At 38.0% G+C, this 17,240-nt stretch overlaps 1 protein-coding gene across 9 annotated transcripts in view; it reads right to left on the bottom strand.

Annotated features, from left to right (window-relative positions):
• The window catches only part of LOC5574135 (RIMS-binding protein 2), a 232,902-nt gene that overhangs the window by 125,533 nt on the left and 90,129 nt on the right, over positions 1–17,240 (bottom strand). For all 9 annotated transcript variants that reach the window (XM_021853143.1, XM_021853142.1, XM_021853146.1 and 6 more), the window contains 2 exons: positions 16,851–16,958; positions 5,226–5,324 (listed from right to left, as the gene is read on the bottom strand). In XM_021853143.1, the coding sequence (XP_021708835.1) occupies positions 5,226–5,324; positions 16,851–16,955 (204 nt within the window). In that variant the 5' untranslated portion in view covers positions 16,956–16,958. The remainder of the gene's footprint in view (positions 1–5,225; positions 5,325–16,850; positions 16,959–17,240) is intronic.

Genomic DNA, 17,240 nt, shown 5'->3' on the forward strand with positions numbered 1-17,240 from the left:
AATCTTGGTCTAGATGAATAGCTGCACGTTTACCGCTTCTGCTATTTTGGTAGTTTCAGAACGTTACCATCGAAATTCCCAATCGACATTTAAAATCTCGTAGCAGAGTTGTTTTACCGGTAAATGAGCACTGGAAAGGTACTCTGCGTCTACAAATTCATAGTAGGACGCTTTGCTTCCTGGGCCATCAGAAAACCGATTTATGCAGCGTTTTGATTTCCGTAAAACAATTATGCAGCGTATTGTTGTTCACCTTAAAAATCAACTCATGAGTCTGCAGTCCTGTCCGAAAGCTACTTCTTGAATAACATCATAGATAACCTAGTTACTATAGCAGTATGCAATCACTGCTTATGTGACATCGATATGTTAGATACCATTTCTGGTTTACTGGTATTAAGTTACGCAACGAAATAAATGTAAGAAAGTCACTCAAGTAATACTAAGGAGAACGATTGGCCTTATAGATTAACTCTATAAATATGATATATAGTAATCCAATCGTCCAGTCCAGTCAGTTTTTGAAATTAAAATTAATCATTGCAAAAAGATTTCGAGAGGGTTCGCGATAAGGGGCTATCTGACAAATCAATAACATTGAGAAAATAATCAATGAAATGCTCATGTGCAATTTTTAATCCCAATTAGAGAAAATATACTTAAACTTAAACCTTTTCACTTTAATACACATTTCATAAACCTAGTTTTTAAATCCTCATGAATACCACACACATCTCCTTCAATTTCCCTTGTTATTTCGTACTAAAAAAAAATTTTAAAGTTTCGCCTAAAACGTACTCGAGAATGCCAGTATCGTCCAATGTTATGAGCCTGTTATCGATATTATTTTCAGTGTCGCCTATTACTTTTGCGCCGTGTTTACATTCTTGTTCCAATTAAGCCCGCCATGTACGCCTTGTTTATTTTTTGTTTGCAGTGTCGCCGTTTACTATCGCCGTGTTATGATTTCGATTACAGATGCGCCCATCACTTTGATAAACAAAAACACAGGCGTAATCAATACAGTGTGTGGTTTTGAATGAGGTTATGTTACGTTTTCTACAAATTTGCGTTTTTTGAATAAAGGAAAAGTTTAAGTGCAGTGAATAGACAATCAAGCTACAATTTCCATGCCAAATTTTCTTTGATTGTCTACATTTTGTCAGTTTCGCCTAGTTCGCGAATCTTTCTAGATTTGTTCTATACCAAACATGTCAACACTTGAAATCCAATAGGCTCTCCTATAGGGTAGGGCGGGGCAAGGTGAGCACCCTAAGGATAGATCGATTTTTGTTGAATTTGACTCTTATTTTTTATTTAAAATGACAGGCAATTGTTTATATTACTTGATTTCTATCACCCATTAACATTGCAGGTTCAAAAAATAAACATTCAATTGAAAAAAACGACTAAACAAAAATATGGTTTTTAGTTGGCTATGCTGTATATATAGTATACGCTGCGGAGCAAGTTGAGCATTCTTGCGGGGCAAGAAGGGCTCTTAAAAGCATTACATATTCTATTGTACTTGAAATGGAAAGGAACGATTGGAAAAGACTGTATATATGCTCTTTTTTTTTTGAATATGTTCAAGTAAATTAACAGATGTAACTAGGCCAAAGCATCCAGTCTAAGCATTGCTAAGCGTATTTGAATAATTTCCATAAGGAGTGCTCATCCTGCTTCAACTTGTAAAAAATACTTAAATCGAGTAAATATAGCAATAGCAACTGCAAAAAGTGAATTATGTTCAAGCTCATAATGTGATCAATAATAATAAGAATGTCCATTTCCCGACCATTTTGCTTTGGAATTCGGGACAAAAAATGTTGCATATCCCGGAAACCAGGGATTTCTTAGTTTTCCAATAAAACTGTCATTTTCATTTAAATCAATATTAAATTTAAACAATATAATGTTCTACGATTGAATTTAAATACAAAATTACATTACACGATAGTATGTTACGAAAACAATTTATTTCAACTTATTCAAAAAGTTCTTCAAATTTGAAGAAGAGGAGTTCAGTTTTTAGTTATGTGTTAAAGATCCCCATTATGTCCTTTGATTCATGATTTGAATATTGTATCATCTACTGGAAAAACAATTTAGTTCGTAATAAGTAGAATTCAGAGATGCCTGTTCAATAAATTATCAAACAAAACGTTTTAGGGGAATTGGGGAAAATATAGCCATAAAACTATATGCTTCCACTACCTCCTATCAATGAGGCTAAAGGCAATCGATCATGTAGATCAATGTAGTGTACCCAAACTATAGAATATCGTTTGGAAATGTTTGGAATTTGTGATATAAGAAGGTAAATTATTCACAATATTTTGCATAAACAATAATAAATAACCAATGTTGCTGAACAGCGATCGAAAACACGAAGCACGATGAATTTTACTAGGCATCAAAACAAAATCTGCGAATGAACACGAACAACTGCTCGGGTGTTTCGTTCGTTCGTGTTTCATTTTTGGATCTCTGTTTCTTTCGACGCTATGCTTAACCTTTAAATCTAATCAACAAAAAGTGTTGAAATCGGTGCATTTTATGATTCGTATACATGCCATTGATATTACGCTGCAAATGTACATAAGCATTACCAGAAAATTGTTGCGTAATTAACTAAAGAGCAGGGATTGAATCCTGAGAAAATTGAGAGAATCTCTCACATATCGCTCTCCGTAACTATCATAACACGCACCACATTTTGAGAGACTGTTTATCATATACTGCTACAACTTTGATCAGATCGGGGGGATAGCAGAGTATGATAAAATCCCTCTAAACAAGCTCCAAACCTGAGTGACACTTTTGCTGTCGGAAGTTCGGGGATTGTTTATCGTGCTAGTAAAGTAAAACACCTACCCTCAACGGGAAACAAGTGAGAAAAATGGATTTTATCATCGATCTCTTTTTGGGGCTCTTCTTCGCTGCTCCTATTTATCAGACTTGTTACAACTTGCAATACATTGTCGATCATAGACCGCAACAGATAGAATGCTTCGCTTGCTTTGATCGTGCTTCAAAATCAAATGAGAGCGAATTCTGCAATGCCTGCTCAAGAACGATCGTGCTCCAACTAATAACCAGCAGCAATCAGCCACGCTTGTGCTGTGTACTTCAAACGTGCTTTTATTGGGTTGCGTGTACTCAGTACACGATGCGTCCAGCAAAGTGTTAGCTTGACTTTGCGAGAAGAAGCAACCTTGTAATGAATCGCAAGAATGAACAGCGCGTGGATAAATGAATCCTACGAATGGAAGGGCTTCGCAAGCAACTTATCGGTGTGTTCATTTTGCTTCTTCGGCGTTCCATCCGCTCGGTTTTTGCGATGCTTTTCGTGACGCAAAAATGAAAAATGAATTTTGGTGAATATTGGATCGCGAAGATGCGTAGATTATCATTCGCGAAGAAGATCCATCGCAACACTCTTAATAACCATACATTTTGAACTAATTTCAGTACAACTTGTTTCTGCAAGCTATATTTATGATTATCTGACTATTTTAGAATTTATTTCAATAAAAAAAACAGTTGAAAAAAAAACAAAAATTCCTCTTCAAACATATTTTATCGTACACTTGGCTCCATTATCCCCTAAATTTCCATCTGTTTTATCATTTTCTCTGTAAAACATTGTTGAATGGTGGTTCAGGAATGATGAATATTCTCCACAATAAAACAGTTTTACACAAAACAACATGAAAATCTAATTTTTCCAAGAAATCGGGGCAAAACGGGCACCATAGCTTATCTCAGAGCTGTCCCACGTACATAAAACTACCACCAATCGATTCTTGAGAAAATTTTCTTTCGATTGAGCTAAAAAACTTATTTTTAATCTTTCTACTAAGAAAGTTATCTATTTTTTCCACCTTTGGGTTCGGATTTCCCCAATGTGCAATGTTACGGTTTAAAATACATCTATCTGAGCTCAAATTTGGCCAGCGTTTTAGCACAGAATGGATATATATTATATTTTCACAGAACAATCTAAGAATTCACAAAAAATTCGAAATAGAAATTTCTCCGAAAACTAAATTACCACTGTTGGATTTATTCAAATCACAGAAAAACGGACATCTTCTTCTTGGCATTGACGTCCTCATTGGGGCAGAGCCTGCTTCTCAGCTTAGTGTTCATATGAGCACTTCCACAGTTTCAAACTGAGAGCTTTCTTTCCCAAAGTTGCCATATTTGTATACGTATATCTTGTGGCAGGTACGATGGTACTCTATGCCCAGGGAAGTCAAGGAAATTTCCATTACGAAAAGATCCTGGACCGACCGGGATTCGATCCCAGACACCTTCAGCATGGCTTTGCTTTGTAGCCGCGGACTCTAACCACTCAGTTAAGGAAGACGGGAAGAAAACAGACATAACAGTTGAATCAATTATCAATTTAAAACATAGTGCCGCGAACATCAACGTCCAATGCCAAAAATGCTGATTTCCGCGTTACAGAAACTAGGTGGCAGTAGTGCGCAAACGTCAAACTCGAACAGAAGCGATACGAGTGCCACAAGACACTACCAAATATTACAATTGAGCGCTATTTTGCTGTACGATGAAATTAATCCGAGTGCTTTGTCTGTGTTCAAATCGCTCTGCTTATGTAGGTATCTGAACTGTGGACATTCATATTGATATTACTTTTGTTTGAACAATGAAACTATTACAGTGAACTCGAAAAATTTCTCGACCAGATAGCCAAACAAGCCCGCCGGCTTCCAGATGGTTTGCAAAAAATTTCGCACATATTTCACATTATATAAGTACTAACTATATTTATAAATTCATTATTTGCGCAAAAGATAACATAAACTGAAGATTATTATGATTTTTATCGACAATTACTGAAGTGTTAATATGTTACAAGTGGAAAAAATGATACTAATTGTTGCAATTTTCTACACAAAAAACCGAGTACCAATCGCTACTACAGGACAAACTAGGTATCAAGTGAAATAGCAATCAACGAGGCGAATGTCAGGAGAAACGTAAAAAGATAGACGAGTAATGAACGAAAACAATTAATGCCAAAGCAATACAACCAGAAAGATCCAAGGGTAAAAAAACGGCACAAATAGATACAGAGAGACAATAAGTGGGGACGAAAACGAAGATAAATAGAACATAAACTCGTTCTATAAACTCTCATTATGACGTATAATGGGCAAAAACTAACTGCCCTAAATGGATATAACACCAACCTTCTTTTCCAACTCGCGTGCTCTGGATTGTAGAGTTTCGATTGGGTCTCCTATCCTACCGACGCCAGATGATACACCCCTTAACTGTACCAGAGCTTCCTGAAAATCAGAAAAGAGAATAAAAATAATGTTGTACAATTGCACCGTGTTTGAAGTGAGTAGTTCAATTTTGGCAAGGCAACAACCGGCTTCACCACCCATGATAAATGATGATCCTGTTTAAACTTCTCAAAGCGCTAGCAACTATTTCATTCCTTAAGTCTCCGGATTTCTGGTCGTAGCCATAGCCACTTTTATGGACTTCGATAAACTCAAATCGCTTGCTGTAGACGACCACGTGACGAAGGAAAAAAATGTTGCATTTTCACTAACGACAAGCAGCCGAAATCGATTGCAAGTGGTACAGTGTAATCGATAGCTATAACGATGTTTTCGTTTATATTTGCTCTGCCGGAGCATTACGATGCTTATACTATAGATGGTAGACGACAGCCCACTTTCCTTCAGCAAGGATAAGTAAAATTGAATAAAACGATCTGTTGGAAGAGCATCATATTTTTCGGATCTTCTAGCAATTTATAGTGTTGTTTGTTGACATTTTCACTCACCAGAAAGTACAGCGTCCATAAATCAGTTCAAAATGGCTTTCAATTGATTTTATATGTTGTTGTTAATGAATGAAGTATGAACATTAAAAACAGTATCTTTAACAATTGAAATAAAACTGATACTTTAAACTAGTGGTTTTAAGATCGTGCTTCGCAAATCCTTGCCAGGCGCTCAGCGGCCCTGCTTAAAACAATTTTGCTCTGACATATCTTAACTTTTTACATTAAAATACACAGTAAATAATGTTGAAAAAACGTACTAAAGCAAGTTGGTCGTTATTTGTGAACGATCAATGGATTTTTCATCTCAGAGCACTTTTCAAATTCTCTACAATTGTGCCTTTGAAAATTTAGTAGTGACTTCAATCCGTCTTTATTTAAAGATGTTATCGGAGATATTGTTGATGGTAAAAAATAGTTTTCCAGGGGTTTGAGAAAACATGTAATATATTTTGAAATATAGGGTAGAAAACCAATTCCATTTAGATATCAAATTGTTATAACAAAACCCTAAAATGAGTTAGCTTGTCAAATCATGTATGTATCTTCTCAAATAAGAATCAATTTTTTAAGATCAAATCAAAATCAATAACAATACAAGGCCAAGAAATCTCCCTGTATGACTTGTGTTAGTTTTCCAGGATGGTTAAACGCGTGGCAAAAATATCGGATTTCGAAGAGAGTTGCGATAACTAGCAGATGCTCAGCACTACAATTCAATTTGAAAAAGTGCTTAGTAAGCCAAAAACTCTGAAATCCCCTGCTTTAAACTAACATATGCATGAAGAAAGGGGCCTTCCTTAGCCGAGTGGTTAGAGTCCGCGGCTACAAAGCAAAGCCATGCTGAAGGTGTCTGGGTTCGAATCCTGGTCGGTCCAGGATCTTTTCGTAAAGGAAATTTCCTTGACTTCCCTGGGCATAGAGTATAATCGTACCTGCCACACGATATACGAATGCGAAAATGGCAAATTTGGCAAAGAAAGCTCTCAGTTAATAACTGTGGAAGTGCTCATATGAACACTAAGCTGAGAAGCAGGCTCTGCCCCAGTGAGGACGTTAATTCCAAGAAGAAGAAGAAGAAGAAGAAGAAGAAGAAGAAGAAGAAGAAGAAGAAGAAGAATGCACGAAGAAAAGATTTTGAAATTTCACGGCGGACGCTTAACAACCAAACCTAAGTTTACAACGGTCTTCGTAAATAGGCGTTAGCAGGGTTGTTCCAAGGTAGATGGCGCAAGGCAAAGCGTACAAATTTGCGCTGAAATGCTCTATACGAGAAAAACTGTTTTAATAATAGGGTGCAAAGATTTTTAACATTGAATGTTTTTAAATTGCTTTGCAACACGTAATATGAAACCAGATGAAACCGAGTGTTTTAGATGCTTAGGAGGCTACGAAAGCAACGGGTTTTTTGAAGGACAGCATAACTGCCGTTATACGCATAATTGTCCCATGTTACCTTTCGTCGTTTTTTACTTTTTGTAGTCAAATAGTATATTTTAACCTATATTGTTAGAAAACCATTTAAAAAAATATACTTTGTTCGAAGACTCTATAAAAAGAATATCAAGTCAAATTGTCCCACTGTTGAATTTCTACGCATAACTGTCTCGCTACTGAATTTCTACGCCTGTCTGTCCCACTGTGTATTTCTCTGCACCAATTTCTAATAAAGTGCTAAATTTACAGGTTATATGAGGCTGGGCAAAATTGTTTTTATATCATCTTTTTACTTTGGCTTTACATCCCATGTAGAACATTACCTGTTTAACACTATAAAGAACACTATGGTACTGCACAAGGGATAGGCAAATTGATTAAGACATGCGACATTTTGCCTAAATTCAAGAGCTCATAACTTTTTGAAAAAAATGATGAAATTGGATGTATCTGAAAGCATTTGACGGCTAATTTGAAACAGTTTTAGTAGTTTTAGTAGATAGTGTGAGGTTGCCGCACCACCGACGACACATTAAAACCAGACCATGCACTATAAGTGGCGTGCAGAATGCTCAGACATTACCTGTTGGACTCAGTCCCTTTCCTCTTCAGTTAATTTAGCACCGCTTAAACTTCAAATTAGTTCAAATTTAGTGAATTCATTCGATCCATATTCGCAAGTTTCCCCCTTCTTCCATACGATTTTTTCCACCATTTTGCTTTCAAGCGTCTTTCTAATCACAGTCATATACGTACCCTCACCCGGCTCCACTTTGCTGAATGCCAAATGAGCCTTCGTAGGGTCCCTCAACATAGGCTTTACAATACAGATCTTCCACTTTTGGTATAAAATTCACGTCAAAGCTATCGTCCAGAATCGGTCTTCTACAGTTAGTGGGACTCTCATGCATAGAAATTCCTCCAAAAACTCGGTATTTCTAGACATAACCGTCCCACTCTTAATTTAGTAGCAAAATTCATATTTTTTCGCTAAAACTAACTGATGAACGCGCAGCTATTCAGCATGAACAAGCTGAGGGTCGTGGGTTCGAATCCCACCGGTCGAGGATCTTTTCGGGTTGGAAATTTTCTCGACTTCCCAGGGCATAGAGTATCTTCGTACCTGCCACACGATATACACATGCAAAAATGGTCATTGGCATAGTTAGCTCTCAGTGAATAACTGTGGAAGTGCTCATAAGAACACTAAGCTGAGAAGCAGGCTCTGTCCCAGTGGGGACGTAACGCCAGAAAGAAGAAGAAGAACTGATGACTCGAAAGAACACTCATTTACTCATATTATTGGGAAGAAATTTTTCAAATTTATACTAACCTCTATCAATGATGAGCATAAATGTGCTAAAATCTTTAGTCGCGTTTTTCTCGGATTCATATTTTGAAACATGGGACAATTAGGCGTATAACGGCAGTTAAAGTCCAATAACAGACCCAGATCTTTCACCACCGATTCTCTCCTAAGGACAGTACATCCAACCTTGTAGTCAAAATGAAACGCAGAGCGTTTGCGGTAAATTATATTACTGAGCATTTGTCAGCATTTAACTCCATGCAGTTCGTTTAAAACCAAACTCTAAATACGTCAAGCTGGGATTGAAGGAAACAAACGTTGTTGACATCATTGACGATACAATACAGCATAAAATCATCGGCAAATGAAAGCTTGAACAACTTAACTTTCAACACTCCGTCATCGTAATCATCGAAACTTCAAAAGCAGTTTTTTCTGTTCAAAACTGAAAATAATTCCATTAAAATGTGTTCACTGTGTTTCTGTTGGACAATAGAATATAGTGAACACATTAGCAAACAATTTTCATGATTTTGTACGGAAAAACTGCTTTTGAAAATTCCAGAATCGATGACGGATCCTGCCCCTTAAGCAGCGAATGCACATAGCACATCATTGAGGTACACTCAGGGTTGGGAAAAAATCAGAAATTCATTCTACAGTAGCCAAACAAAGCCAATCGCAGTCAGCGAAGCCAGTGAAACTCACGCCTATCGCTGCTGTAGGCAAAGAGCCTTGAAAATCGCAAAACACCCGTTGCTAAGGGCAACCCAAAATTACTGTAGAAAAATGTTCTATTTCCCGCTGCATTTCCCGCATTTAAAGCCTTCAATGACACTAACGATTTAGAAAATTCATGCACCCAACCTAGGCTACTTGATGAGATTCACTTTTTTGAACTACTGTACTGGGAAAGCCACGTGATTTTCGCGAAATTCAAGCCTACTACTATTACCATTCCCAGCACTGGGTACACTAACGAAAATCAATGGCCCTAAATGACTGCCTTGTGGCACTCCAGAGGTAACTAGGATTAATAGTGAAGTGCAATCTCCAATTTTGAAGGCCATTTCCCTACCACTCAAGTAGGATTTCAGCCAATCAAGAAAAGATCCAATATCTATCAGATAAACCGAGACGACTAAACTGCCTAACAATTATCTGATAATTAGTTTTATCAAAAGCTGCCGAGAAATCCATATAGATGTAATCTACTTGATGATCTTTTTGTAGCTCTTTTGCAATGAATGATGTATAGGTTAATAAGTTGGTATTCGTTAAACGCTTCGGCATATAACCATGTTGGTGTTCCGATATAAAATTAAGGCAATTGTTGCGGCGTGCAACGGGATTTTGCTCTGATGAGCATGAACGGAACGATCTGTTGATCGTCCGCTAACCTGCTCCTTTTTTTTTTTTTCCTGTTCGGAACATAAACCACTGCGACCAATACTTGATCTTTTGTAGTATATCCCGTGTCCTTTGTTTAGTGCATGTCGTGTTACCTTATCACTATTGAGAAGTGATAAAGTATTCGGTTTTCTTACAGTTGTAATTCCTAACTTGATCGTAGGAAAAGATTCTAATTGAAAGGTTCCGCTATTTAGACCCTTTGAAGAATGTGGTGGGTACACTCTCCACAGGCGCGCCCCTTCATCAGTCAAAATCGGATCCCTTGATAAAGCCAAGAAATTACACCGATATTGTCCATGCATCAGAATCCTAGTCCTTACTGCTTCAAACTAGAGAACTAAATAAATAAAAGATTAGAAAACAAATTGTTGTATTCGACTCATTTTTTTTCCTTGTCTCAAGATTATTCTCGGCCACTAGGAAAACCGAGACTTGTCACTGTCAACAAGGTTTAAAAATGTAACAAGGACTAAAAATGTTCCTTTGATTACTATAATATCCTGTTCTCTTCGTTTGAAGCAGTCAGGACTAGGGTTCACTGGTAGATCTTTACCCCATAACGCACCACGAGAAGGTGATCTACCCGCGTTATGGGTCAACCTGCTGCTTAGTAATTTCAATATTTTTGAACATGATAAAAAAATATTTGCTGAAGATTCTGTGAGAATTTGTGCTCAGGACTCAGGGGGCTACGACCTGAAAAAAAAAAAACAATACAAACCTGGAATTATCACGGAGTTTTATTAAACCTGAAAAAAGAAACCTTCAACAACAATCAGAAAAATTTCTTTGCGACAGTAATCCATGGTAGAATATGTTCATGACAAAGGATTTTCACGTCGGAACCCCCTTAAAAAATTTCAGCAGCGCCGCTACCAAAACGGTTTTTGAGCTGTTCAGTGAGGATCTTTTCTGGTATGAAATTTTATGGATTTCTCAATACAGGATTTAATTTAAGGAATAATATTTAAATTTACATAGGGGAACTTACGTATTCTCGTCAGCTTAAGCCGATGCCGTGCTTCTTTTGTAATTTTCTCGGACATCAGCGGACAAAGTCCGTGTTTGTCTAATTACATTTATACGTTGCTCAATCCTTTATCGATTCACACCGACAGACTTGTCAAAATGATTTTAGAAACGTTTTCACAACGCTGCAAACATCCCTTGTCAGTGTGACTATTGTCGGCAGCCTCAATCTCTTCGGCAACTTTCCCATAACAACTGCTGGTGAATCTCTTCGGCAGCTCAAAATCAGTCACATTTTGAGGCGTGCTCGTTTGAATTGATAACATCTCCGGCGATATCGTTTGTTTAGTCTCGGAAATCTCGCCAGCGGGAACCGGGCAGAACGAAGAATCATCTGAATGTTTCCACTGATGTGTTTTGACAGAAAAATACTGTGTATTTGGCGTTTAAAATTTGATTGCCGATAATAGTCGAATGGTGCCGAAGCCGTAAGTCTCCCTACCTTCATGCACGATTTTTAAAATTATTTAAAAATTAAAAAAAACTGGAAAGCTTATTATGGGAAAGTAATCTGGAACAGGCTTGAGAACTGTGATCACAATTTACCACAATTCATCGATTCTGCCAGTCAACCAAGCATCAGCAGCATCAATACCATCAAGTGTTGCGCTGCCAACGGTTCACACACTGCTTGACTGTTTTTGTCTCTCCACTATGACCGTTTTCGGGCAGCCATCTCGAGCTGAATGATTGAAAAGAATGTTAAATAATTCAATCGCTAATATTTCGATTGTGTTTTCAACTAATTGAAATCTGATTGCTCTAACAGCAAGAGCACAATCATTCAGTTGCGATACATATAAACAAGTTCAATTTCATGCTGCCTTTATCGAGCAAAAATGCAAAACCCCGAAAACCGGAAAAATCGCGTCACCACTGTGCTCGAGTCATTTCGCATTCGGGTTTGAAAAAACGTTGCAAAGAAGAAGATTACAGTTTTGAAGAGCCGTGACATTTTTTTGTTTTGAACGGTCATGGATTGCTTTGGATTTTGATGGTCGTGTAGAAAAATTTGAATGTCTCGGTGGTAAATGTTTGCTACAGTACATTTCTCATCCCTGATCTGGAATATAAACAACTTTCAATTTAAAATTTCGAAACAATCAATTTATCAATTTTAGGGCTTGTAGCAGGTATCTTTTTAGAGACTTGGTTTATATTTTAATGCAAGTCTCTATTTTTGATGAAAGATCTTTGAATCTTTGAAGTCTCTATTTATTTTAACCAAAATGGTCTTTATAGTCTTTTTTTTTCATATATTGATTGCAGTGAATTCTTATTCAAATTATGTAGGTTACAAAAAAAACCTTCAGATACTGTAACGAGACTTTCCTACTATTTTTTAAAATTTCATCTTAAATTTCTCGAGGAAAAGCTTCAGCATCTGGAATAATTTCAGGGATTTCTTCAGGGATCTCTTCAGAAAATCTTCTAGAGATTCTTCAGTCAATTCTCTTTGATATTCTTTCAGTGATTTTCAAGGAATATCTTGATTAATTTATCCAGAATTATTTGCCCCAGGAAATTGTTGATCACTGCAGTGTTACTATCTCCAGTTATTCAATTTTTACAAACGCTATCTTAAAGTTTCCTCTATTTATTTTACCATATTCCCTCAACCGAAATTTCCAGTTGTTACTCTGGGAGATTTCTAAAGATTTTTACAGAATAGTTTTCAAGAAAAACCGCAAATGTCAATTCCAGAGTTTTTAAAAAAAAGGGTTCCGAGTTTTTTTTTTCAAGAAACCCGACAAGAATTTCTTTATCATTTCATCAATGGTAACTCCAAAGAATTTCTCCTAAACATCCTTGAGCTTTGAATTCGAGAAAATTTATTGAAAACTTTCCAAATAATTCCTCTTCCAGTTTATTTTTGAAATTTCTCCAGAATTTCATCGAAGTTCAGTTTCAGTTCTTCCAAAAATTTCTCAAACGAAAAATCCCATAAAACTTAAAATAGTTTATTTAAGTATTTAAGATTCCATACTAAAGCTGATACAATTATTAATTTTCTTTTATATCACCCTTCCCCCCTTTGAAATTTTAAAGGGGAGGAAAAACAGGTTCATAATTTTCTGGCATCAGTCAATTATTTGAAAATTTTAGAGTTAAAAAACAGAGAAATAACAATCCAGAGGACGATTGAATAAAGTTCAATATATATCGTAAAAAATTAAAAATGATAAAAAATATTTATTTTTTATTTTTACTTTTATTTCTTTATTTATTTTTATAACCCCCCCCCTCGTACCTTGAAAATTATTATTCGTATCAGCCTAATTGACTCTGCAGCGCTTCACCAGAAAATCCTACACATTTTTTGCGCTTTTTAATTACCCAAACAATTTAACTAGAAACTTAAAAAAAAAATCTTCAAGAGTCTATGAGTTATTCTAGTAACTGTTATTCATCAAGAAGGACTAAAACTTGCACTAGTTTCATCAGAGGTGATTTGAAAATTTGCTTTAGGAATACCATACGTATTTGTTTTGAACATTTTCTTAAATTTCTGAAAAAATCATTCACATTTTCATAAAAATTCCTGGAAGAAAACTTGAACAAATCTTCAAAGACTTCTTCGAGAAATATTGAACAATTACTGTAGAAATTCATTAAGAAATATCCTTAAAAAAATCCTATTTAAAATCTTAAAGAAATGATGAAGGACAAAAACTACTATTATGCAACTCAAAACAGTTGCGTTATGGAAACGCGTTGCTTAATATGCATTACGCAACTGTTTTCAGCTACGTAATGACTATCACCACACTGCATTCTTCAGTGCAGAAAAGAAAGTCGATTCAAGAAAAAATGGCGTGATTAAAACAGCCTAATACGATGAAAAATTGCAAAAAAAATCTTTAGCAAATTTCTAAGGACAATTTTCGAAGGGATTCCATGGGAAATAATCCCTACATGAACTCCTGTAGAAATTTAAGAGAGAGCTTGCCTCGGGCTGCAAATCTCTAAAATAAAGAAATCTTACTTACTTATTTGGCTTAACATCAATTATCTTGATAAAGCCTCGCCAACAATAATTCGCCAATTCACTCGGTTCATGGCCACTTCCCTCCATCCTCGACTGTGACCCACACTCTCCAGGTCCTGGTGCACCTGGTCAATCCACCTAGCTCGCTGCGCCCCACGCCTTCTTGTTCTGACCGGATTCGTAACCATCTTTACAGAGTTGTTGTCCGGTATTCTTGCAACATGCCCTGCTCAGCGTATCCTTCCAGCTTTAGCAAGCTCGTGGTTCATCCTTCGCCGCCACACGCCATTCTCCTGTACGCCGCCGAGGATCGTCCTTAGCACTCGGCGTTCGAAAACCCCAAGAGCTTGCAAGTCCTCCTCGAGCATAGTCCACGCCCGTACAGGACTACAGGTCGTATGAGCGCTCAGTTCCGCCAACCAGCATGTACTTTGTTTTCGACGCATTCACCATTAGCCCGACTCTTGTTGCTTCGCGTTTTAGGCGGGTGAACAAATCTGACACCGTTTCAAATTTTCTCCCGCGAAGCAAACGAATTGTTCGGATCTCGTGAAAATCGTGCCTCGACTGTTAAGTCCGGCTCTCCGCATAACACCTTCAAGCGCAATATTGAACAACAGGTACGAAAGTCCATCGCCCTGTCGTAGTCCCCGCCGAGACTCGATAGAACTGGAGTGTTCGCCCGAGATCTTCACGCAGTTTTGCACACCGTCCATCGTTGCTCTGATCAATCTTGTGAGTTACGGCATATAACGCCTTGCTTCCACTCCTCCGGTAGTTGTTCCGTTTCCCAGATTCTGACTATCAGCCAATACAGACAAGCGGCCAACCTGTCCGGGCCTATCTTGATGAGTTCGGCTCCGATACCATCCTTGCCAGCAGCCTTGTTGTTCTTGAGCTGTTGAATGGCATCCTTAACTTCCCCCATCGTGGGAGCTGGTTGGTTTCCGCTGTCCGCTGTGCTGACGTAGCCATCGCCTTCGTTGTCCTGACCTTCTGTGCCTGTGTTCTCTGCGCCATTCAGGTGTTCATCGTAGTGCTACTTCCACCTTTCGATCACCTGCTTCCATCCTTATCCCGGCACATCTCAGCTCGCAGCACGAAGCCTTTGCGGGATGTGTTGAGCTTCTGATAGAACTTCCGCGTTTCTTGAGAACGGTACAGCAACTCCATCTCTTGGCATTCCACCTCCTCCAGGCGGCGCTTTTTGTCCCGGAATAGGCGGGTTTACTGTTTCCGCTTCAGTCTGTGCTGGAAATAGGTCTTACGAATGGCCATATTCTTGGAGGCGGCAAAATCTATCAGTCGTAGGCCGTTATCGTTCGTCAGCCGGTGGGCGCTGAACTTTCTAATCGTCGGTCTGAGCTCCTCCAACCAACCTGAGCGTTCAAATCTCCTATGATGATCTTGACGCCATGGCTTGGGCAGCGGTCGTATTCGTGTTCGAGCTGCGCGTAAAATGCGTCCTTGTCATCATTAGTGCTTCCGGAGTGTGGGCTATGCACGTTGATTATGCTGAAGTTAAAAAATCGGCCTTTGATTCTTAACTTGCACATTCGTTCATTGATCGACCACCACCCGATCACGCGCCTTTGCATATCACCCATCATAATGAAAGCTGTTCCCAGCTCGCGTGTGTTGCCGCAGCTCTGGTGGATGGTATGATTACCTCTAAACGTTCGCACCAATGCTCCTGTCCAGCACACCTCCTGCAGCGCTACGATGTCGAAACCGCGGGTCTTCAGTACATCGGAGAGTATGCGAGTACTTCCAATAAAGTTGAGAGATTTGCAGTTCCACGTACCGAGTTTCCAATCGCTAGTCCTTTTTCGTCGCTGTGGTCTTTGCCGATTGCTCCGGTCCGTATTCTTTCGTTGACGTTCCTGTGCTGATGTGTTTTTACGGTTGGCTTGCAGGGCCTGACACCAACCCCCTAGATTTCCGGAGGACCATTCCCCCTAAATGTTCGGAGGGCCATAGTGCCGACGAAATCTATCCATGTATTCTACCCAGAGTTAATCTTTGGAGTAATACCTGAATCTTTGGGCAAATACTGGAGATAATTTCTGATAAAATTCTTTGAGAAAATGATTGAAAAAATTATCGTAATATCTTAAGACTTTTAAATTAAATTTTATTGTCATATATTGTCACAAACATCAGTAAGCCTTTTTTTTCTTTTTTCGCCCATTTAGCTGTTACATGTTCGAAAACTATAAGAGTTTTTAGGATCTTGTGAAAGAATGCTGCAAAAATATCGAGAAACAAAAAAGTTATAGCGATTGAAATATTTTTTAGCGGTAAAAAATGAAACTGAAAATGAAAGGTTTGCAAAGGTTTCAGTTTGAGAATGTTGTCCAGGATTTTATAAAATCCTTTGTAGAATCCTGTCAGGAAATTTCAAAGATTTTTGTCAGAATCTCATCTACATTACTTGAAAACCCAGCCCGTGCTATTCTCAAAATCATTTCCCAGATTTTGTGGGAACTCTGAGCAAGACTCAATGAAAATTGTCGCCAGGATTCTGTCAGCACCCTACCAAAACTCATTTCAAAGTCCTGAAGAAGTCTGTTCTGCTCGAAATTGTGTAAGAAATTCCTTAAGGATTTTTGGAGAACCATCCTCAGGATAATGTCTCGTATTCGATGATGACTAGAATTCGGTGAAATCCTATTACGGATTATGTGAAAATCTTGTCCAGCTTGTCCAACTGTTTTGTTTGGACGGGACACTCAACACTTTTCACTCCTCAGAAAAACGTCAAAATCGCCTCATTTTTACTTCGCAGAAGATTTTCTATCAAGCCTGGCCACATGTTAATTATCTTGATGGATACTGACCTGATGTGCGCGTTCTGCTTCCGCTCTTCGAGCTTCGGCGTCCCGAAGTTGCATACTGAGTGAGTCCAACATGGCGTCAGACACCCACAGTGCGTCGCTGGACATCGTCTGAAAAGGAGAACAAGAAGAAAAAAAAAACTATAAATAGAGAATTCATCAAAATAACAAATCATGATCTGGAAGATCTTCAAGCGGAAGAATATATCTATATAAATAAAAATGGAATGGTGTTTGTATGTCACGAAATGGCTTGAGAACGGTTCAACGAATTTCAACAATTCTTTCACTGTCGCATTTGCCAAGGGTTCCGACGTGTTCGTGCGTAAAAAAAGTTTGGGAAAGTCTTCGAAATAGTTGTAAAAACGGGGTTTCTTTCGTGTTTCATTTTGT

This window comes from Aedes aegypti, chromosome 3 (assembly GCF_002204515.2).
Source record: "Aedes aegypti strain LVP_AGWG chromosome 3, AaegL5.0 Primary Assembly, whole genome shotgun sequence".
NCBI classification, from domain to species: domain Eukaryota; kingdom Metazoa; phylum Arthropoda; class Insecta; order Diptera; family Culicidae; genus Aedes; species Aedes aegypti.